This window comes from Botryllus schlosseri, chromosome 12 (genome assembly GCF_051294905.1).
Source record: "Botryllus schlosseri isolate E-star chromosome 12, Bs_hap1, whole genome shotgun sequence".
Taxonomy (NCBI): Eukaryota; Metazoa; Chordata; class Ascidiacea; order Stolidobranchia; family Styelidae; genus Botryllus; species Botryllus schlosseri.
The window spans coordinates 4,781,058-4,804,209 of NC_137247.1; the positions used below are offsets into that span (position 1 = coordinate 4,781,058).

Consider the following 23,152-nt stretch of genomic DNA (forward strand, 5'->3'; position numbering starts at 1 on the left):
TGAGACATTACAAACATACCTAATTTTCCAGAAAGGTGCAAAGAGCTCGATAGGGAAAGAAAATTCTTGCATGCTAGACTTTGCATGCTGCGACATCAATAAATTCCCAGTATTGTAGCTAGTCATGCCACGCAGAGTAATCCACAAAGTCACGGTCAATTACATTTCGCTAGTAAACGACTGACAGATTTTCTTTCCTGCTATTAACCTACCGAGCTATTACACACATGGTGTGAAATGGGGAAAAGTGGGATGAGTAATATCAGTGAGAAATTTAATTCCAAGGGTGAGGTTTGACCTTATAAAAGCTGGGAGTAATTCTGTCCAATATGAAGTGTGTAGAGCGGAAATTGTAACATTGGACGGGTGCATGGAACTAATCTTGGATCTATTCTGCCTTGTGACATTAGAACACAGTGAGACAATCAGTCAATCACAAAGTTTTGCCTTACCAGGTTTAAAAGAGGAAATGCTAGCTAGCACAACTCATGAGAAGGATTTGATCAATTCAAGAAATAGATTTGAACTAGTTGTGCAGGCTGTGTTTTTCAAGCAAGATGTGAATGCGAATTGCAATATAGATTTCATTTTTCTAATACCACGAATACAGTGGCAGATTAGCAGACTGGTACTAACTGCTGATAATTTACAGTAGTATTACTCTCAACAGCATGCTGCGTATATGTATTATACGACACCATAAAATTTTAGTCTTATAACAATCTTATATTAGTTTCAAGTCTCAACAAACATCAAACCTTTGATTCCAGGCGAGCTGGGACTTTTCCTTTCGGCCCGGTCCGGAGAATTCCTGTGATCTGACGACCATTTGTTGCGACGTGGATCCGACCCGGGTCTCGGTAGCATTGAGGTCGGAGACGACGAAGGAGACTTCCTGGCGGGGCTCCCCTGCCGCAGCTGAAAGAATAGAATGGTATGGCTGCAGCCCAGTGTTTCTTAACCTGGATTTTGATGGGGGCGGAAACACTCAGGGGGACGGTGAAGAAAAATGGCGTCGCCGTAGAGGGTGCAGTAAGGATACATGATTATATAGTAGAACAACAGTTCTATGTATCCACGAGTTCTCATTTCAAATAACCATTCGACAAAATGTGTCCAATCTCGAAATTTTTATATGCCGTCAATGTTTGCAACATGTTTCCTTGAATGCAGTGGTTTATTATAATTCATTTAAAATTAATTGTGAATACTTTTAGATCGCTAATTCCCCGTTAAAATACACCTTTCACGCTAGCTCGGGATATTTTAAACAAAATGCTTCGAGCTAGGTATTTTATACCACAGCACACAGCATGTTGAAGAAAGAGGCACTGTACCACTTTTGAGACTTGAGTGGTACATTAAATTTGCTTTGAATTTTTTCGTCAAAATGATTTACTACCATAATTATATTTGTACTTCAGAGCTATAAAAATAAAATCTTCAGAGCATTTCTTCATAGTATAATACTGTTTATTGTTGTGACCAGCCACCTCAAATGAACGTTACATAATAATATATTATATAACAACCTTGATTTGATCGTGATTATAGCACTTACAATTATAATTGCATTAATTAGTCGAGTGGTCGTTGGGCGCGATTCAAACTATTTCCAATGGTGAAGTCCCAACCCGAAAAGGCCGACCGCACTTCGGAACTCTTACCTTTTGTTATTTACTACGGTCCCTAAAATATGGGGGGGGGGTAGGGCACCCGCACCAGACCTGAGCAATTTTACAAAAGGGGCGTTGCAGGATAAAAAGTTAAGAACCACTGCTGTAACTCGACAGAGCCAGCCAGAAAGAAAATTCATACCTGAAACGGTTTTGTGGCTCTGATCGGTTGCAGCCTTGGAGTAGAAACGCTTGCTTTCAACGTGGGCTTTGGCTTGCTTGACATTTTGATTCATATGACTAACCTACGACTACATACACAGAGAAATCTGGAAAACAATATAGATTTTAGACGAATATAAGTACGGGTCTACCTTGTGATACTAGATATCATTCTGCCCTCGACCTACCTAGTCTCAAGACAATGATTATGCTCCAGAAAATTTGGAGCAAATAAAACTGGTCATCAAACCGCAACTTGCCGTATAGTCTCAACTGCTCAACTACCTAATCTAATCTGATCTGTGACAGCACAGTCTCTGTATGATGGTTGGGAGCAGAGTTGGACAACTCAAAAAATTTCAGTTCTCCAAAATAGAGAGTTAGAGCCACCAACCAGTACACATTTCTTTCAAAATTAGACTAGAATTAGAATTATAACCATACAGTATTTTCCCACAACTAGGTTAAAACTAAAATTACTGAATTCATGAAAGCTTATAATTGAATAAAGTTCAGTTCCTATTAAATCAGACTTCATACTCATAAGAATGAGAATGACAAATGTCTGTGCACCAAGCTCGGCCCATTTCGCACTATACAGTTCTGTATCATTGTCAGGAAAAGCATAAATTAGATTACAATTAAAATCAGGGTATAGAAGCGTTACACAAATCAGATTAGAATTAGACCACCGATATTTCGCTTTAATTGGACAATTAGAATTATCCAGTTGTCGAAGTCTGGTTGGGAGCTTTGGAGAAGTGTGGAGGGAACACAAATAACAAATTTTCAGAAACGGAAATGGGCCAGATATCAAGAGCACTCAAGGTTTCGTGTGAACTAAAATTGCTGGTTGTTTATCTTTATCCTACATGACAAAAATGTCCTGAATAAATAAAGTAATTCCAATGGCATTGGGGTTTACCGGATGCTGCTGAGCTTCAGTAAAATTACAGTAGCGAGTAGTCTATTGAATGAGTGGAAGCAAGTATAGACAGTAGACACTCTAGACCAGTGGTTCTCAACCGCCGGTCCGCGACGACATTCCTGCCGGTTCGCGAGGAATATTACAATTTTATACTTTAATTTCAAGATGCAATGTTGAAGGCTTATCCTTTGATAAAATAAATAAAACATCTAATTTTAAACTGATTTAAAACTTCGTGAGGTTACATTAGGCCTAGAAACATGTTCGATTTGACTTGAAGTACAAGAAGTTTCATTGACGACATGCGAGCGACAAATACAGAACAGATACGTTCACTCATCGCTAAACAGCGCAGTTTGATCATTGGTTTTCGATTCATTTATTTTGTGCAGGACCGTAACTGGGGCACCCCAAACCGCCCATTTGGAGAGGGGCCGAGCTTGAAAAGGGCCCAAAATTATTTCGCAAATGAATATAAATCATAGCGTTTTATTTGAAACTTTTTCCAACATTTTTCAATTTCTTTTCGGGCTTTGCACGATTTAGTGTCCCTAAATGTCTTGCTTATTAGGTGCCCTTCTCCGAGAAATACGCATGATTTATAGGCATTTCGGCGTCAGCCATTGCCGCACCACGACGTATCCACACATACTGAAGTTTAGGTTAACATATGGGACTCCGAAATTTGGGCCTAAAATTCGACCGCGAGAAAAGCGCTTCAGGCGTGAATGATCGAACATTGTCGCGATAAGCTACGTTAACTCTCTGCTTACGCTGAGTAGAATGGATGTGATTACAAGTGCAGGTGAAAACATCCACCCAAGTGTAGGGACTTGGGGCGAAGCCCCCGAAAGTTAGGCTTATCGCCCTGTGGGGCCCCAAGATCAACGTCTTTGGGGGTGGGCTGACGAAGTGCTTTTTCGGCCCGGATTTGCGGATGGCCGGTATAGCTGCTGTAATGTGTTTTCTTGCGGCACGCACTGTATTCGCAGTTGCCGGAGTAGCCTGCGTCTGGTGGCAGTGGGCAATGAGCAAGGTAGCACGACAAGGTGCTTGGTTCAACTCCGATACGCTTCTTCTCTTGATATTGTCGGTCGGTATTGAGTTGGCGTGGCCGTTTAAACCCACGGCCTTTGGCGCGAAAGACTGTAAACGACTCTCAGCGGTAGCACGTTTATCTGGACAAGGCAATTTTACGTCGACTTGGCAGACTCACTACCATAAAATCACATGGATGCCATCATGAATATTATTATATATGATAAAAACCCTCCAAATGTCACTCTCTAGCATCATATAATTGCCAAAAACGGTTGCATTCTTTACATTTTGGCTTCATTTCAATTTTGACAGTTCACCGGTCCGCCAGACATTTTTTGAAATTTTACCGGTCCGCGAGGCGAAAAAGGTTGAGAACCACTGCTCTAGACAACTCCCCAAGGATGCAAGAAAGAGCTTGTAAAGGGATGTATCGAAAAAGATCTTGTATCGGCGTGACGAACAGGGTTGTGGAGTGGACTCAGTTCACTTTACTACCGACTCCAACTCTGACTCCTGATATTTTCTTCACAGAATTCCGACTCAAAACTCCTGTAAATCAAAAAATTATTTCTCCGACTCGATCAAGAAGAAATTTAAGGAAACTACGACTCCGACCTCACAGCCTTGGTGACAAGAACATAAAAACTGGTTTGAAACCAGAATCAAGTTATATTTCCACACATCTCCGATACCTTTACTAGGATAGATCATGCCGTATTGTTGTTGAATTCAAATTCCCAACGGACATTAGACATGTTGCAAAATATTACCCCTTCATCAATGCATGGGGCGTTGTCGCTGTCACCCGCCATTAGTGGGGCAATAAAATGAATATGTGATGACATTGTAGCGCTTCAACACAACAGTTAGGATCACAATAAGTTAAAATCTGTAGACATGTCACGCTCATCGGTTTGCACAGAAAGGTGGATGGAGGTTACTGCACACAAAACTGTTTAAAGGAAGATCTATTCACCAGCTGCTACACACACTGCGAGCACATTTTCTGAACAGACAAAGCAAACATAATAGTAACTCGAGGGGGAGCTGTTCGGCGTAACAATATACCACCGTGACAGACTTTGGGTAATCACATGGCAAACACAATTTGTGATAAAATCTCAGCAGAAGCGGGCGTGTGAGAAATTCCTAGCAAGATTATGTAACGGCAAACCCTTCAAAATCATCGATTCGTCATGACACATATGTCACCTTACATCGGTAGCGTGATATCAGAAATCATGCTGCAGTTTCAAGACATAAATAACAGTGTAGCGGTGAAATACACTCATAATGAAGAATTCAGCAATATACCGTGGATGCCAGTTTCTGTCCCTAACACTCAGGAATTTCTAACAGCAAATTGTTTTGTTAGGCATCATGGGAACAGTGAAAATTACATCAAGTCATAGATGCTTCGTTTAAAACAGCTGCACTCATCAATATAAATGAGATGTGTTTGAAAAGAAAAGGCATACGAATATCAAGTGAAGTCATAAATGAGTGTTTCAAAAGATACATACCTTAATAAATTACACGAGTAGATTTAGTTCACATATTACGAAGCATGTTTGAATTGATAGTAAAAGGCAGCACTACTGCTTTGGTGTGCGTCGTTTTTTTAAGGCAACCTAACGATTTAATCAAGTAGCCAACAAGATTCAGGAAAAAAAGTTATTTTTGAACAGCCCTACTACTGATGATATTTTTTACTCTCTTTAGAGCTTCTTCAATATACAATTGAATTATATATTGTTGCTGAAAGGAACCCGAATATTTTTGGGTGAAACTCGTCTGGGGGTAATCATCAGCAACTAGTAGAGAATTGTAAAAGAACATTATATGTCGACAACCAACTCTCTGTGCATGTGTACGGAGGATATTAAGTAGAGCTGAAATTTTACAGGTCTGAACGTGTGGAATTTTGTCCCCTGCACATAATCAAATCCGTGGAGACCTTAATGGATTATGATAACGTCTAGCAGCAGGACCTAACATACTCGAATGCAAAGCAAAGGCAAAATTTACAATCGACTCTCAACAGACCAAGACACCACTGGTGCTATCGGGGTCGGAAACAAAACCAAGCCTGCTCGAAAATCTTTTGAACCATGCAAGATGAAATGGCATGATTGATTGGATGACGTTTAGATGAAAAACATTGACGGGAATAAAGATTGTTAAGTTAGTAAATGAGCTAAAATATGAATACTTGGATAAATCAATAAACACATCATGCAAAGTTGCCTCGCTTTTCGGTATTGCTAGCATCTGACATGGGCTCGGGTGTTGCAATCTACCCAACCTGAATTTTGACTTAATATCAGGAGCTCGCAAGCAACATAAATTCAAGTAGCCCAGTAATCTCAAAGATGTAGTCAAGAAATCACTCACCGACTACAATTCGGCTTGAGCAAACTTGTTATCGCGAGTGGCAACAGAGAAAACCAATTATTGAACCCTGGGTATGAATGGCTGCTCAAGTCTCATTCAGGGCATGATGTATGCGAGTTAAATCACTTTCAAAAACACACAAGAGCTAACACAGCGGAGTCAAACAGTAAAGAGCCACTCCTAGTCAAAGTTGCTTTTCAAAGGGTTTTGTCAAAAGGCACTGATCCTGCGAGGGTTTTCACTAAGTCTTTAATCGGGGCGGTGCCTAATAACACATTGGAATAATTATACATTTCTGGAGCGCCAGCAAAGAATTCTATAAATTTGCGGTAGGAATCTATAAATTTTTCAGTTGGGATGGAAGCAAAAGCAACCACCCAGACCTGCACAAATGTTTAAATTAAGACGTACAACTCAAAAAAAGGTTGACTAAGAAATTGTATCTTTCCATAGATCAGAAAAGGGCATCAAACACCTAATATTCACTACCACAGTATACAGTAGGCCCAAGGGACTAAGGTTATTTTCTCTTCTGTAAGTAATCGACATATTCACAGCCCAGTAAACGAAATCCTATTAGTTACCGTCGACAACAAATGCCATACTATCAACAGCAGAAAGTCCATCACTTGGCAAAGACCGATTGATACTGTAAATTTCTGAAAGGCCACGTCGTGACTTGCCTTCCTGTAAATACCAAATTGCATCATTACTACATAAAAAGTGTGTTGAGACAACATCAAACGTTAAATCAATTCAGTCTTGCTGTAGCATTTACGAAACCAAGTATGGCAGCATGCCATTTTTTGCATCATTTCATAGTACAGTATTGTACTATTTACTATGTAGTATATGCCTATCACATTCCAAATGCATGACATACGTCACAAAATTCCATGCGTTTTGCACAGTGACAACCCATTTTGTTACCATATTGACAAAAACGAGGTGATGGGTGACAAGTGTGTTCACAAGTATAGGTCTTTGCACTCTGTATATTGAATACCAACTTATCTACTTACAACCACGATGGTTTAATCAAGATAAAAAAATTCATACCATGCACTTTTGTCTAATCATTAAAAACATATGTTGATCAAATATCCACCGTTAGAGCAAATCTGCCGTAACGATGGACAAATGGATGCATAAATACCTTTCGCAGGGGAACACAGCAAAATGGATAGGCGTTGTGCCCTTGTCCTTGTGGCTGAGATCAAGACAAACAAAGATTTTAAAATGTTGAAATAATTATAGCACAATTATATTACCTGGCTATTACCATTCAGGTCCATTCTATTTCACAGATTCTCTGCATATTTTACGAAATGATCTTGCATAAGTATACACAAACAAATCGTTTGGATGCATATCTTGATGAATATATGAATGTGAATATGAAATCTTAGCACTAAGCTTATGCAACAATCCTAAATACTAAGCAGACTTGAATATTGTGCCATACAGATTAATGTGATAGTTGGTGTGCCATAATTACAAAAAAGAGATTGTAACTCAAGCAGGCCTTCTAATCGCAAAAGATGCATAAACTAAGAGAAGGAACACTATTGCCAAAGTATAGCTATTTATCAGGCACTTAAGTTATTTCTAGCAAGGTCCCATTCATCTCAACTGGTATATTAAGAGATGAATCAGTAATATTGCCATAATACATAATCCTAGAATAAATGTATTTATTGATAAAAGTTATCAACATCAAAATTCATGACTTCCAGGGATGCCAAGCGTATTAACAATAAATAGACCTTCACCATTAAGGTTGGTGCAATGGCACTAATCAGCAGTATGCGAGAGCATTGAAAGGATGAGTACGGATTTCATTGTTGGCAGATTCCTCTTTAAATCCTGTAGTTAGAAAAACAATAACTTCACACTTGAAAAGGGGAAAAAATCTTTGAAAACACACCAGTCATGAATAATGTCCATTAACTAGGATTTCTCTCTGTAGGAGGGAACCATTTTGCCCTCGCGGAACAAAAGAAATGTACAGACAGTTGTATTTTCACAAGCTTCAATATTAAATTTCAGAAATAAAAAATTCATACATGAATACACAAGTCTCAAAGAATACCAATGGGGATGAAATCTTTCCGGAATAAAATAATCTTATTTCAAAGGTCAATGAGGGTGTATCTTCACTGGTTCTTGAGTCATAACAAGAAATTAACATTTACAGATGTGTATGTGGCAGGGAAGATTTTTATATTATTAAACACATCACATGGCTTGACAATCCAATACTAAAGTTAGGTTGAGAGCCAAAAAATCAAGATCGAACATACATACAAGGTAAGGAAGCTCCTTGAAATTCCATCATAACATATCAATCATTCTTATTACTATTTATTTGAACAAGGCTTGAATCGCTGACGCTAGAGCTATTCTTACCAAGGCAATACACCCATTAACGGAAATATAAAGTGCTCTTTCACTGTAGCACCCACAACGGTGCAAACGAGTCCATCATTTCATGCATAATGAGTTTCACCACACAACAAATGGATCGCTTCCCCTGGAAACCAGTTTCAATAACAAAAAAGTCTATGGGAAAGTTAACAGTTCTAGCAAAGATTAAGACGGCCTACAATCTCGTACCTTGATTGTAAATTTCAAGAATTGAAACCAAGACAGTCCAAATGAGAGCCAGTTAATTTGGATTGCAACTTGGGAATAAACAAAAAAAGAAACATATCAACAAGTTACTCACATTTCGTAAGACCATAATCTCCAACAAAAATGTTGCCAACGCAACACGTAGTCAACCCGGATGAAACCTAAGGTCACACTCACACACCATCAGATACCTCAGATTATAACTATAGGAAAAGATAAATGAAAGGTCGGAAGGCTCAACGCGCCAAGTCATAGCCGTGTATAAACGCAATCGACGCAGCATAATTCCATCGCTCGGTGTATTATTACATTATTTGTCGAGTGTCAGAACTCAAGGTATGTTAAGTGCTTTACAGTTGAATAGAAATTATCGCCAATATCCTCCTTTATGGGGATTGCAATGCCGGAAATGCAGTGTGGCAATTCAGAAAATGGCTCCGCACTGTTGATACATAGGGCACTTCAATGTCCATTTTTGGTTTCTAAGTTTCACACCAATACAAGTAACAGAAACATAATTATCAGCACAGAATATCAGGATTATAAGTTTAGAATCTGATTTGATAATAATGAAGGATATCTCAATGATTCTTAAGCACTGCACATTGATAGTGCTATCAATTACTCCTACAGTTCCATTTGAAAATTGATCCGCCGGAGGAAACGCACAACCATGTAGAACTTAGTACAAGATACAGCCGAAATCTCTGCAATCGGGAAGTCGACGGCGTAAAATAATTTTTTAAGTATCGGGTAATGAGCCTTTTATCACCGCAGTTATTCGATGATGCCGCTAAGTCGGTGATCATGTTCGATTTGCATTCACTAAACGGCTGATAGAAAAATCATACTTGCATCAGTGCCTTCCTTCCTCTCCATAACAGGACGCATTCAATCATCACACGATTATGCTGCCACAGCTCTGGATCTGCAACGTACAAGACAGTGTTAAAAGGGCCAATTATTCAAGGTTCTAAATCGATGAGGTAGCTGCAACTAAAAATAGCGAGCCCCGCAACATAGCTTGAACCTTTGCACCATTGACTCGCTGATATTTGTTATTACGAATAGTGTATCTTTCGAACTAGCTTCAATATCAGCACATTGTGACCAATGCGGACAACATAATCAAAGGACATATGCCATTTTCCCTTTCTCCTTCACAGCATAATGTACAGCTAGTTGATAAGACCCAGTAATTTGGAATGTTCACTACTTTTTGGTGAAATTGCAACAATTATAAAATCATCAAGTGCTATGACCTATGAGATATATAAGCAAGGTCCTCATGTCATTATAAATCCGTTATATCAAGTATTTCTATATGAATAAATTCTGATTCCCATGCTTTCACAAGAGCGAATCTATATATAAGACATACAAGTACATCGGTTTAGAATGATAATCTGCTAATGCTTGCTAACACATAAGTAGTAAGTACCAACCCATCATGTTATGCAAATTATATTAAATTACACATGCATAGAATTTACAATTTAACGGTTATTGCCTGTTACCCAAAAGTTATCAACAATGCAATGGTCTAGTTAATACTAAAATGGCGCTGCATGAGTTACTGCATGACAGCCCCACAAAATAAACTCCAATATGACAGAGGAACAGTTGGCTATTGACTTGCTGAATTGCTCAAATGTTATAAATCCAATAAAGCGTACAGAGAATTAGCTGGATTTTAGGACATAATGGGAACTCTCACTTTGATTGGCGTTACTATAACGCAAGTTGCAAACTATAATTATTCATTGATGTATTATCTTGAGACTTTATCAATGCAAACTAAGCTGAACAGTGAACATACCTACATCCGAAGGGTTGGCATTAAGAAGAGAGGTATCAAGGGTAAAATTGAAAATAAATTTGATTATTATCAAATAATTTTAACATAACCTCTTTGAGCTTCAGACGCCCATGCAAATTATATCAAGATAAAGAGCATTTTGCCATAATAAGCTTCAGTTATCAGTAAGTAAATAAACGCATCAGAGCCCGCTCGACCTCAGTACAGTGAGCGGTATTTTCAGATATACTCACCACGCACATAATAATGATGTGCATTGAGCAGCTTAATAGTGATGGACTAGCAACTTGGTCTTCGAAGATGTTATGCAAAGCACTAGTACTACTGTTCTCATAGCATTTCAATATTTGAAAAAGAGAACGTGGAGAACAACAAGCATTATTACATGTACCTCTAATAGAGTGGTAAATTGTGTGGACAGTGACATAAATTTTCATGAACAGGTAACAGGAACACGATAGCAGCACATTTCTTATGTAAAACGGAGAACTAGAAACAACACAATATTGGGGTAATCTTTAATCCAAATGTGCGACATGGCATTATAACACAAAAAGTAAATATGCTCACAGGCCCCTTGATAGTTAGTGCCATGGGAATGGATATTTGCATGCAAGTTTGATTTAGAAGACAGGTAACAGATTCGACGAGAGAACAAATTTGATAGGCATGTTTGGAGAAGACTTGCAAAGGATATTATTTGAGAGCAATTTAGTGTGCTTTATGATGGGGTGGCATTGATTGGTTAGTATGAAAAGATCCCCCCCCCCCCCCCCTTATCCAGCTTGACAGCATTAGCAAACTGGACTAATAGGAGCAAAGAGTTATAGCCAAAATGTATTAAGATATTATGGCTCTAGCTGCAAAATCCCTTGCCCTTTTCAGAAAGTATCCTGCTGATCTCCAACAGCATAATTTTCACTCCCTTTTGACCCAGTGCCTTCACTGCCTTGTGATTTTGGGAATATCGAAATTACTTAGATATACACAGGGAAATCATGCTAGGACATCAAAATTGCCAATTCAGTTCAAACGTGGTTATTCAAACTTGGCCACACCTACAGGTTTTGCATTTCAAGAAGATATTCCCGACAGATAAATTGGAGCTAAAGGTAAAATAACACCCAAACCTTGAGCACTCAACCCATCGCTTTCAGGTGTAAAATCCATGGTACAAAAATAGCAAAAACGCACAACAGAAACAGGTCACATTAGGTCAAAAAACGCCTCACACTGACAGATATAACAGCCGAGGAAGTCACATCACATTAAGAAAACAGTCAACTGACACAAGATCTTTATCACAAAGCCTCCAATTTTACAACACAAATTTCAGAAGATCTACCATAAACTGCATATGTACAATATTACGTGAAACTCAAAGGTAAATGAACTTGGCTGATCTCGATAGAAATTAGCAAGTGCCATCGGTGCAAATTTATCGAAAATTACGCCACAAAAGTTAACACACGAGGGCTGTCTGATAAGTACTGAAAGGTTATATTTCAATGAGCATGAGTATGTTAGCACAAGAAGTTATATAGCTGTCATTCACCCATTCCATTGATTAATGACCAGTAGTAATGTACCTACATTGAGCCTGTGTTATCTATCACACAGTCATATATATTGACACTGCAACTTCAAATTGGATTGCATCACAATTTACTGATAGTATAGTAGGCCCACTGAAATTATCATTTACGATTGTTATGTTGCAAATAATCATAAGGGTAAAAAAAAATATATCCAACAATAAAATAATAACTGAAGTCGGTTCAGAATTCTGCTTCATTGATTCACGGACAATTGGACATGGAAAAAGGAACATCCGGTCTGCACAAAAATATCAGAATCTGCAATCATAAAGTCATTTAAAAAATAAGAAGGACGCAGTATAGTTGTCACAAGCTTCAATGAACTATTCTTTCCAAGCAGAACCATAAACATAACAAATGACTTTACTATATAAATATGCCAAATCAGCATTGCTGGTTAACACGAGCTTCTTTTGGATTATGGTAACAAAGGTTTCAGCGGTACAGTCATAAATTTATGAATCAAATCCACCATTGCTGGATGGACACTTGGACACACTAATCGGTAGTATAGGTACCAGTAGATCGTGTAACCCTGTACACAAAAATCAAAATGCAAAATGGACACACACATCCACAACGCATGCAAGAAATAGCCTAATTGATTATCACTATGCAACATCATACAGTAGCGTCTAAATATTAAAAAACATAAGGTATTTTATATCACTACAACCCTACTTAGTTCCTAGCATAGGCTGTACAGAAGTTGATTCGCAGGACTATTCCAAACCATAAGACAAGTAGTCCCCCTTCCAGATATGCTAGCTGCGGCGAAGGAGTTGTCTCAGAGTAATTACGTACAAAGCTCCTACACCGACCATGAATGAACAGCGTTGGATGTAATATATCATTACAATCCCATAACAATGCTCGCAAGTAGCTTACAGGAAGGAGATGTGAAAGAGTATCATTAACATCACTGTATTTTTGAAAGCAGAAATTCTATTGTATCCATTGAAAGACATTCAATGAATATATACGGCAGTATTATTATTAATAGAGATGTTTGTTCATTGGTGTCCCAGTGTCTATTGCCCAAGACCACATGTCCCGCACGTCATCATGAAGTCTCAATTAGATGCTAATCACTGGGCAAACTAAAACGTCAAGGTAATATACCAACAATTTGCATCATTTGGTTGTTGCAGATGCATACAGCCAGCCCGTAGGTAGAGACCCATGTTGGACACCTTAATCATCGCAAGCTGAAGGGCAATAAGAAGTCATGGTATGCCAGCGAAAATATTCTAGCGCACAATGTTGGCCTGCTCAGTCATGGACCAACTATCTGCATCCAGAAGTGGTCATTAGGGTTGTTCAAAAATAACTTTTCACTGATTAAATTGTTAGATTGCCTAAAAAACGCTGCACAGCAAATCAGGCTCGATTACAGCTGGTAGATGTGAACGCACAGGAGTTTGAAAATTCGGCATTTGAATTTTACTGTTTCATGTTATGTTGTCTGAAAGAAGGATGCTTAACAATTATTGCAGTTGAAAATTTTGGATTCGCAGAAATAGCCTGGACGGTGGGTAATCCCAAAATTATCAACGATAAACTCAAATAACTTCGCTTCTACGGGTTGGAATCGCGTCAAATTTGTATTGCATCGTTTTTGTGGAGAACTCAACAATTTCATGCCGTTGACAGTAAAAAAATTTCAAATTGTTTCACAATAAATTCAGAATTTTCAAACACCTGTTCGTTCACATTGACAAGTTAGAACCGAGACAAATTTGGTGTGTCGCATTTTTCCACTTCTACTTTTCAGTTTGATTGGCGAAGTCAAGCCTAGAATACTTACTTGGGAATCGCTACTTATACTTCTGATGACGTTACTTCAACTTGAGTACAAGTGACGATTACTTTGACTAACTGTCTAAATGAGTAAATCTGAACCAGGAGACCTTATGAGAATTGTCCGGGTTTGCTCTAAAAACCCTACAGCCATCAGACTCGCCATAATGTCGTAGTTTCATCAAGGCATTCTAACCATGGGCCCGTTTCACGAGTTTGACTGGCCAACAGTCTTGGTTTTTCTGATAGTAGCGTGCATGGGAGACATCTCCCGACAGCGGACAATTTACACAATCAATTTTAAATGCTAGACTTCCTGTATGCTATTACTCTGGCTTTGTGCGTCTTTGCGTTGTCCATGAAAAATACTGCAAGGAAACTAACGTGACATGATTTTTATGTCGATGAAACGTTGCCGAATTGGATTTTGAACAATAAGTCTGCAGTGGAAATTTTAGCATACGTAAGATAAGAGATGAAAGTCTGATTGAGCATACAGGAATTATTCAAAGAATCTTAATAACCACACCAAGTAAATGAACAGTGAAGACCGCTCAGTCACAACAGACCCAATCAAGTCTCGGTAGGTGATAATTAGTTCCATGTCTTTAACGTCGCAAGTAGGACTACTCTCGACCATACCTATTTCATTGCACTCTGTGACAGTGCTATGGGTTGATTACTACTTCACAGATGCACTATTTGCTAACTGTTTCGTATGCTGCGATACTACAATTCAAGGTTTACAGCCTTCCACGATCAATGTAGTATCGACACAATAATTCTCTCTAATAAATTACCTTCATTACCTTCTAGTGTGATTTGAATAGTATATTCATATTGAAATAAACCCGAATATTTTCGACTGACACTCGTCAGGGGTAATCGTCAGCAACTAGTAGACGATTACCCCTGACGAGTGTCAGCCTAAAATGTTTGGGTTTATTTCAATATGAATATACTATTCAATTGTACATTGAAGCTCTGTACCTCCAAGAAGCTTTTTTAGTGTGAATGCGTATATAATTTCAATACTCAAAAAAATCATCTATCATCGACTCACATCATTAGAAATAATATACGATTCAGATTATAGTACTCAAATCATTGTGCTCACCCCTAGTCATAAGCACACCCGATAAAACAACTGTTCATCAAGTACATTCAAGTCTTGAACTGCAGATAATTTTCGGCATGACATACAGCGCCCGTCATAAATATACAAACAAGAGTTCTATTCCGGACATCTCCTCAACTACTACACGACAAATAAAGGTACCCAGGCAATCCAGTGAAAACACCAATATCAAAGTCCTCTACAACTCAATGTGGCATGAAGCCTTGTCAAAACTTGTGTACAAACACCAAAATCTCATATTCACGGCGCCCAATATTCCTCCAGCAATGAGCAAGAGTGGCGATTAGCAAGTTATCTTGACACGGGATCAAAGGACAAGATATCGGCAAACATTGTTTGATTTACGCTCAACACGATCAAATAATGCCATGAGGCTTCGTGCACATGTAATACTATTAAATATCACCAGGACTTCAAATAACATAAGACGGGAGGTGAGGATATGGAACACCTTTCTCAAAGTGCAAATATATGTGAAAGTAAAAGATTTAAGAGTGCTTCAGTGAAAAAATTATTACAAATCAGCTTTTAAAATTACTATATCAATGAATATTATATTGTCTATCATTTTATGGTTATGATATAGGATTGAATCTGAATATTCCACCCAACATACATCTCCCAAATTGATAAGTTACGTAGGCTACTTCTATTTGAAAATGATTTTAAGTACACCAGTACTACTTCCGAATTCTATTTCGGAGCCAAAACATTTAGTTTGGTGATTTACTACCAAACAACTACTTTATCCTTCACAATATAACATGGCAATATAGATCAGTTCCAAGGTAAATTAACATCGTTACAAGTATGAGACACCGATTTCCCACCATCCCTTGGAGAATAGAGGCACATAAATGAAATAATTGCTACACCACAGAAAGTTATCAATAATTACACAACTCAAAGATACAGTTATGACGATTCATACCGCTCCCAGGAGAAAAGCGTTTCTGTGTCTGTGTCTGTTCATAAACTGATGAGAAAATGATGTAGAACATGTAGCGTTGCAAACTGTTAACTGTAAGTATGTCGTGACATTCTGTAAATACATTGCAACTAACTGTAATGAACACAGTGAACACTGAACAGTCATCTGTGAATCTCTTCGGGAATTATGTTAAGTAAAATTCCATGTGCACATCCGTTCCTTGCTATTGATGACAATAGAAAGGACACAAAGAAAGACAATCAATTTCAACAAATCAATTACCAACGCAACCCTGGTGCAAATGCTTGAACAAGCTGTAAGAATCAATAATTAGACAACGACTGTTTGCGACAGTAAAACATTTCGATTAAATAAAAAGAAATCAACACAAATGTTACAAAATGATCGAATTTGGAATGCGTAAACTTGAACAAACAAAATCCTTGAGCAATGCCATTTGATGGAGGAATGATATATATCACAAAAACTGGACGATGGCCTTTGCTGGGATTGAAAATGTACCAAGATTCAACTATGTAAGATCACAATATACAACTGTTGATACATAGAGTTCTTCTGAATTCTCTACTAGTTGCTGACAATTACCCCTGACGAGTGTCAGCCAAAAATATTCTAGTTCATTTCAATACGAGTGTACTATTCAATTGTACACTGAAGTATCTTCAAGATGACATAAGATTACCATCACCCAAGTTTGTAACCAGTCCTGAAATTTGATCATCCATCTCAACGAATTGAACGACAGTAATTGATGTGTTGGATCTCCTTGTTTCAGTTTTGATCAACTGCAGATTCGACACAATCTCACCTAACAGTCAAAAACGTAGTATCTATGCTATGCAATGGGCATATTCAGATGGCCCGTGGGCAGTATGAGCATGCAACATAATAGCATGTGACAATATAACAAGCGGCAAGGCTTAGGTCCTAGGTTTTCAACTTCAAGTCAGCTTTGTACTATCTCCTCCTGATCATTTCCAGACATACACGAACAGGTAGGGTGAACCATTCAGATATTGTAACTACTAAGGTACGATGCCAGAGTGGAATTGGTGGCATCATCACTCGCAAATTTCCGTTCAATACCTAATTATTCTATACAAGAAGCTTTTGTCACGCGTAACTTATTGCCGAAAAAAACACCGTTTCCAGTCAGGGTACTACGGAAAAAGGAGCCAGTTATCAACTCTAATAATAAATTTGGAACGTAACTTACTCCTATTGTACAGTACACGATCCTGGTTCAGGAGTATAAGTATACAGTCAACTTGCATAGATAACTATGTGATTGTAATGGGTTCCTCAGCATAAATATTGTAAGGTGCAAGCAGACGCCAAGATTACCTGGAAAGTTACGATCCACCACATCACAGAGGACATGTACGATTGCATAAATTGATTGGGAGACCGCATCCCCGCCGGACAGAACCAAAACAACATTATTCATGGAGCGTTTTCCAATGTGAAAAATTCCATTATTATTGCTACGTTCGTATCTTTGGGGATTGATGTATTACTCGTGCGCGGTACACGGGCGCTAATTTCTTTATTAACTCACCCAGTCGCCATCTGTAGCGCAGTATCCCTCCTCCAGGACTCACACCGGGGCACTGAGCGAGCGACATCGCGAACAACTATAATAATACTACAGCCAAACGTCACAAAACTGTTACTTTCTTCTATATATGAAACCAGTGAACCGATTCCAATGTTTATAAATATTACATACGCTACCTTATGCAATGTTTTGGTGGACATTTAAAAACAGAGGTTCCTCGCGCAAATACCATTCGAGCAACGAGATTACAACTGATGATACCAAGCATTTTAACATGAATACACTTGAACCCCTTGGGGTACGACCTAGGTCCCGCACCGAAGGGTCTTGCTGTGGAGTTGCCAGTAGATTTGAGATCCCATACTGCCACCACACGGACGAGAATTGAAAGGCGACCTTGTGACCAATGACCATAATATAGTAGCATAGCAATTTACAGTGTAGCTACGTTGTAAATTTCTATGGTAGTAGTGTGACGGAAACGTATGATGTAATGAATGATATACGAGAAGCTCCGTATTGTGCATTGTTTACAAGAGAAAGACCCGATTCAATCACAAAGACATAAAATTTCCTATAATATAGAATTTCATTCACATTGCCTTACCCTAGTCGCTTCCTAAAACAATATCGTTTGCTGCAAATTTGAAGTTCCGTACTAAATCAATAGGCATAAGGCATATTAGCTAGGGTAAAATCTAATCCGGTGATGGTCAAGTTTTAAATCAAATACTCACCTATAACTGATTGTGTGGTCGATCTATCAAGTCGATCTACCAAGTCGATCCATCGGGACATTATGAGATTGGTCTACTTAAACGACCTCTTAGTTAGTCATTAAACTTTCGAATGTAGATAACGGTCGATATCTATTACCAAGCGAGGTTTACCGTCATCGGGTTACTTACAGGAAATATCGAACGCCACGATAACCGAACTCACTATACATCAAGATTCGTCTCGCTAGCCTGGTTCTTGAAGGCACTCGTGGTCGTTATCAAAGCACATCAGAGGCCTGTTAAATGTAGTGCCAAGTTCGACTGAGATACAGTAAAACAGCACTGAAGTAACGCCCCGGCGGCTATTTCGGGAGCTGCGCCGGAAAGTTGACCATTTTATCTTTTTTTTTAGTCAAGCGACCACGAACTGGGAAAAATTTACCTCCGGTATTCTAAATCTTTTTTTCCGGCCAAAGTCCCGAAAAACCCGCGAGCCCGTTATTTTAGAACTGATTTCCTATAGAATAGGCTATCTGAGTCTAATCTCCACGTAAATTTAACCAAATTTTTTTGAAGAGGAAATTTAGGCGTCCTCCCAGGACACTTTCAAGAAAGTAAAAAAAGAGGACATAGACCGTCTCTTTTATGTTACCCCTTAAATATATTTCCATACAGTGTCCAATTCAACATTGCACACTGTGCATTATTTCATCGCCTAGGCCCAGGTACTTTCGAAGTAGGCCTACTTGAACCTGTGGTTACCATAGCCTATGAGTCCTAGCTCCTTTAGGACGATTTGCCCTTCTTTTTCGGGAAATCGAGAATGTCCTCCGAGGACGCATCCTTTTCGGGAATACGTCCTCCTTTATAGCTTTGACAGCCAGGCTAATAGACAGGCAGATCTAAAAAACGCCATAATTGACGCAAAATCAGCAATGCGGTTGTTCGGGCGGGGCATTTCGGGAGCAGGACTGGAGAATCACCTTTTTGGTTGCAATAAACCCTTGTCGCAATTAGACATCATCCAGTTAGACATTATTCCCTACAAATCTAGGGTTACCATACGTCATCTTTTTTCAATAAATTGGAAGATAGTGTCCTCGGAAAACACCTAGGCTAAATGTCCTCTTTTTTGGGAATTTGTCCTCTTTTTCAATGAAAAGAAATAAAATGCCATGAACAGTATCCCGCCGGCCATCCGACAGTCGACGAGCATGTCCACATTCAAGTCGAAATACAAGCAATTACTACTAAATAAATACAGTCCATCCTCAAGATTACCGGACCACGACTGACCTATCGATCTCGCTTCCAATGACATGCCGCCCTATTTCTTGTCGCTTTCTTTTTCTATACTGTATTCTTTACTTTCATTCAGTGTGCATGCCTCCTCTTTACTACGCCTAGGCCAAGGTGGGTGTCCGATTCCATTGACAAATCCAAGTCGCTTCGACATCTTCCTGTCTATTCATTGTATCGCATTTTTGTGGTGTATTGAACTGATAAAATTGCTAATAAACCAATGATGATGATGATGAAAAATGCAACTCCGACGCAGCTAACGTCAGAGTTCCGCAGGAATCTGGTAAATCGGAAATTGAGGCAATCGGTGTTGGAACTCTGCACTGATTACGAAAATATAAATTTCGTTCCGCTCGCGGCCCTGGAACTCCCACAATCAGCCCCGAATTTTTCATCGTTATGGAGATTGGCATTGGGGCGCAACAATGCTGTCAAGCTCTTTTGCTCCGAGTTACTCTCTCGTTTCGCCAGACAGCATTGTTGCGTCCCAATGCCAATCTCCAATACAGTGAAAAATTCGAGGCTGATTGTGGGAGTTCCAGGGCCACGAGCGGAATAAAATTCATATTTTCGTAATCAGTGCAGAGTTGCAACACCAACGACCCCCTTTCTTCGGGCCAATGCACTATACTACCCTTCGGGGGGCAGTATATCTTGATTACAAGGCAAGAGATGTCCACGCTCTGTAGCAATTAACATCACATTTTCACCTTGCAAACGGTCCTCTAGACAAGTGGTTCTCAACATTTTTCACCTCGCGGACCGGTAAAAGTTCAAAAAATCTTTGGCGGACCGGTAAACCTTTAAAAATTGAAATTAACCCAAAATGTAAAGTATGCAATCGTTTTTTTCGCGTATGATACTACAGAGAGTTTTGTTCATAGTACTATTCATGTGATTTTACGGTGGTTATAACTGTTATAGTCTGTAGTTATAGTCTACTGAGTCGAGGTAAAATTCTTTTGCCCAGATAAACGTGCTAGCGCCGAAAGTCGATCACAGTCTTTCACGATGAAGACCGTGGATTAACCGACCTCACCAACTCGAAAAATATTTCCTGCTCGACAATATCAATAGAAAAAGCGTTCCGAAATCGGACCAGGCTAGTGTTCGGATGACTTGACTTGACTCGGCGTCTCGGAAATGCGGATTTACTCGTAACTCGAAGCAAAATTCTTCAAGTCAAATTCAAGTCATCAAATATTCGGTCGCCACTATAACTCGCTGTACCTGTACGTAGGCTACATGCTCTTGTCACACTGATATGATATGTGAGCAGTGGTGGCCCTACGGGCGAAACTTCCGGGGGAGGGGGGTCTATAAGTATGTAGTCGCGTGAGCTTGCGGGGGCTCGGCCCCCAGACCCCCCTTTCGCATCTGTTATTGCTAACTAAATATCAGTGAGCCATATGGAACGGAATTACGTGATGTGTATATGACACTGAAACACTGCTTTGACTCAGGCCTAAATAGAATAGCGATACAACTGCTGCAGGTGCAGGCTAAACAGACCACAGTAATCTGAAAATCTATCGGCTGACATTAGTAAATAAGCCAGCACACCACGTCAAGGTTTGAGCCAGGCGCTGGATCAGATCATATCTAATATTGCATGGTTGCAAGGACAGACCAAATATACCTAACTAAAGTACCTCTATCGCATGCAGAGACATTGATGATTGTCGGGATATGGGACTTTTCTAACAAGTGCAGAGATTTGATAATATACCGATATGTACGGAATCATCTTCTTGATTGGTACACGGATTTCCACTTCTATTCATTAAAATCCTTGAAAAATAAAAACGCTAAACCAAAGAGGTGGGCCCTTCGACCAGGGGGGGGGGGGGCTGGGCGACCGCCCACCTCGCCCACCCCAAAAGCCACCACTGCATGTGAGCAACAAATCGTTCAACGATTGCCCAACCTGGTTTTACTCCACCTCCGTCGGCAAGTCACAAATAAATTGACCGCAAACGTAGTGATTAAAGCTAATGTTGTCGTGGCAGTGTCTTTCTGCCTATTGCATAATTTGAATAGGACCGATGTATTATTGTTTAATCATCTTGTGAAATGCAATGGCATGAATCATGCCTCGAACCTCGAAAATTCGACATGACTTTGTGACTGGACTCGAATTGATTTGTGACTCGAATGTATAGTGACTTGATCCCAACACTGGAACAAGCACATTGTCGTGCTACCTTGCTCATTTTCAATTGCCACCAGACGTAGTATGAAGGCAATACGCAACACGAAAACACCAGGCAACAGCGATACGAGTTTATCCACAAAATGAATGAATCGAAAACGAATGATCGTGCAAGCCGCGCGGTTTAGCAAGTCAGCTCGTACTTATCGCTCGCATGTCGTTAAAGGTGACGACTCGAACTTCATGTCAAATCGAATATGCTTCTAGACAAAATAATACCCTACGAAGTTCTGAATATACTGATGTTGATGTTTTATTTATGGCATCAATTGGCAAGCCATCAACATTTTGCATCTTGAGATTAAGGTATAAAATTTAAAAATATCTGGCGGACCGGCAGAAAAGTCGTCGCGGACCGGCGGTTGAGAACCATTGCTCTAGACCAGTGCTTTTCAACCTGTGTGACGGTTCGCACTTGTGCGAATGAAAAAATTTGCAGTGCGAATGGCGAAGGTGGTGCGAACAGTGCGAATGAAAATCCGGATCAAGTGCGAATGAAAATCGTGAATAATTGTTCATTTTTCTGACTTGGAATAATTCAAATAAACCTAATAAGAAATTTAAGGTTAGTGTAACTTTTGTAGTGGAGACGCAATTGTAAAAACTTGTTCAACTTACGACGCACCGCTAATCGTAGCTCTCATGCACAAGCTGTAGTGAATGACATCAAGTTGACTTTCTGTTTTCTTTCGCTAAACAATCATCATATTTTCGTAATAACTGTTCGACTAGCGCGAGGCAAGAGGATAGTAGTAGGGGAGATGTGGTACCGATGGATCAAAAATTGGAAAATGATCGCTGGCCCCAAAATGTTCAGCCGAAAACATCAGATCTTTTGCTGGCTCAGCACTTTGATACAAGCTCTAACTATCGCGCACATATACATGAATATCCGTCTTTTCAAAAAATATTTATGGACGTTCAAAATTTGATGCTCGAACGTATCATCGGTCCCCACCCGGTGGGTCCAATGGCACACGACCCGGGGACCTATGACACATATACCCTAAAAAACTCAAACTTGACAACTTTTCTTGCTCAGTATTATAATCTAAGCTACAGCAAGTCAAAGAAGAATGTTTGGTCGCAACCGTCAAAAAATAGAATGAATATTAACTCAAATCTTGTCATAAAATCACGTTTCGATTTAGGCTCGAACTTATAAATTTGAGGGTACATACATATTGCCCGAAAATCGACAGTGTGACTTCCAAATACC

General features: G+C 39.3%; 2 protein-coding genes and 1 long non-coding RNA gene across 5 annotated transcripts in view; all 3 read right to left on the reverse strand.

The window, feature by feature from the left end:
* LOC145451632 (glucocorticoid-induced transcript 1 protein-like) overlaps positions 1-1,950 on the reverse strand; it is a 16,320-nt gene extending 14,370 nt beyond the window's left edge. The window contains exons 1-2 of the mRNA XM_080329843.1: positions 1,819-1,950; positions 759-918 (exon numbers count right to left, since the gene is read on the reverse strand). Of these exons, the coding sequence (XP_080185969.1) occupies positions 759-918; positions 1,819-1,902 (244 nt within the window). The 5' untranslated portion in view covers positions 1,903-1,950. The remainder of the gene's footprint in view (positions 1-758; positions 919-1,818) is intronic.
* LOC145451633 (isocitrate dehydrogenase [NAD] subunit alpha, mitochondrial-like) overlaps positions 1-23,152 on the reverse strand; it is a 122,916-nt gene that overhangs the window by 80,497 nt on the left and 19,267 nt on the right. The window lies entirely within an intron of this gene.
* LOC145451638 (uncharacterized) lies at positions 1,899-18,024 on the reverse strand. 3 transcript variants are annotated; one of them, XR_013918971.1, is made up of 6 exons: positions 17,701-18,024; positions 9,687-9,763; positions 7,473-7,574; positions 7,358-7,411; positions 6,786-6,888; positions 1,899-1,945 (listed from the first exon to the last, which is right to left on the reverse strand). It is a non-coding gene; the product is annotated as an uncharacterized LOC145451638 (long non-coding RNA). The 3 variants fall into 3 exon arrangements; XR_013918972.1 differs by having other exon boundaries at positions 7,473-8,996; positions 9,687-17,987; XR_013918970.1 differs by lacking the exons at positions 1,899-1,945; positions 6,786-6,888; positions 7,358-7,411 and having other exon boundaries at positions 7,572-8,996.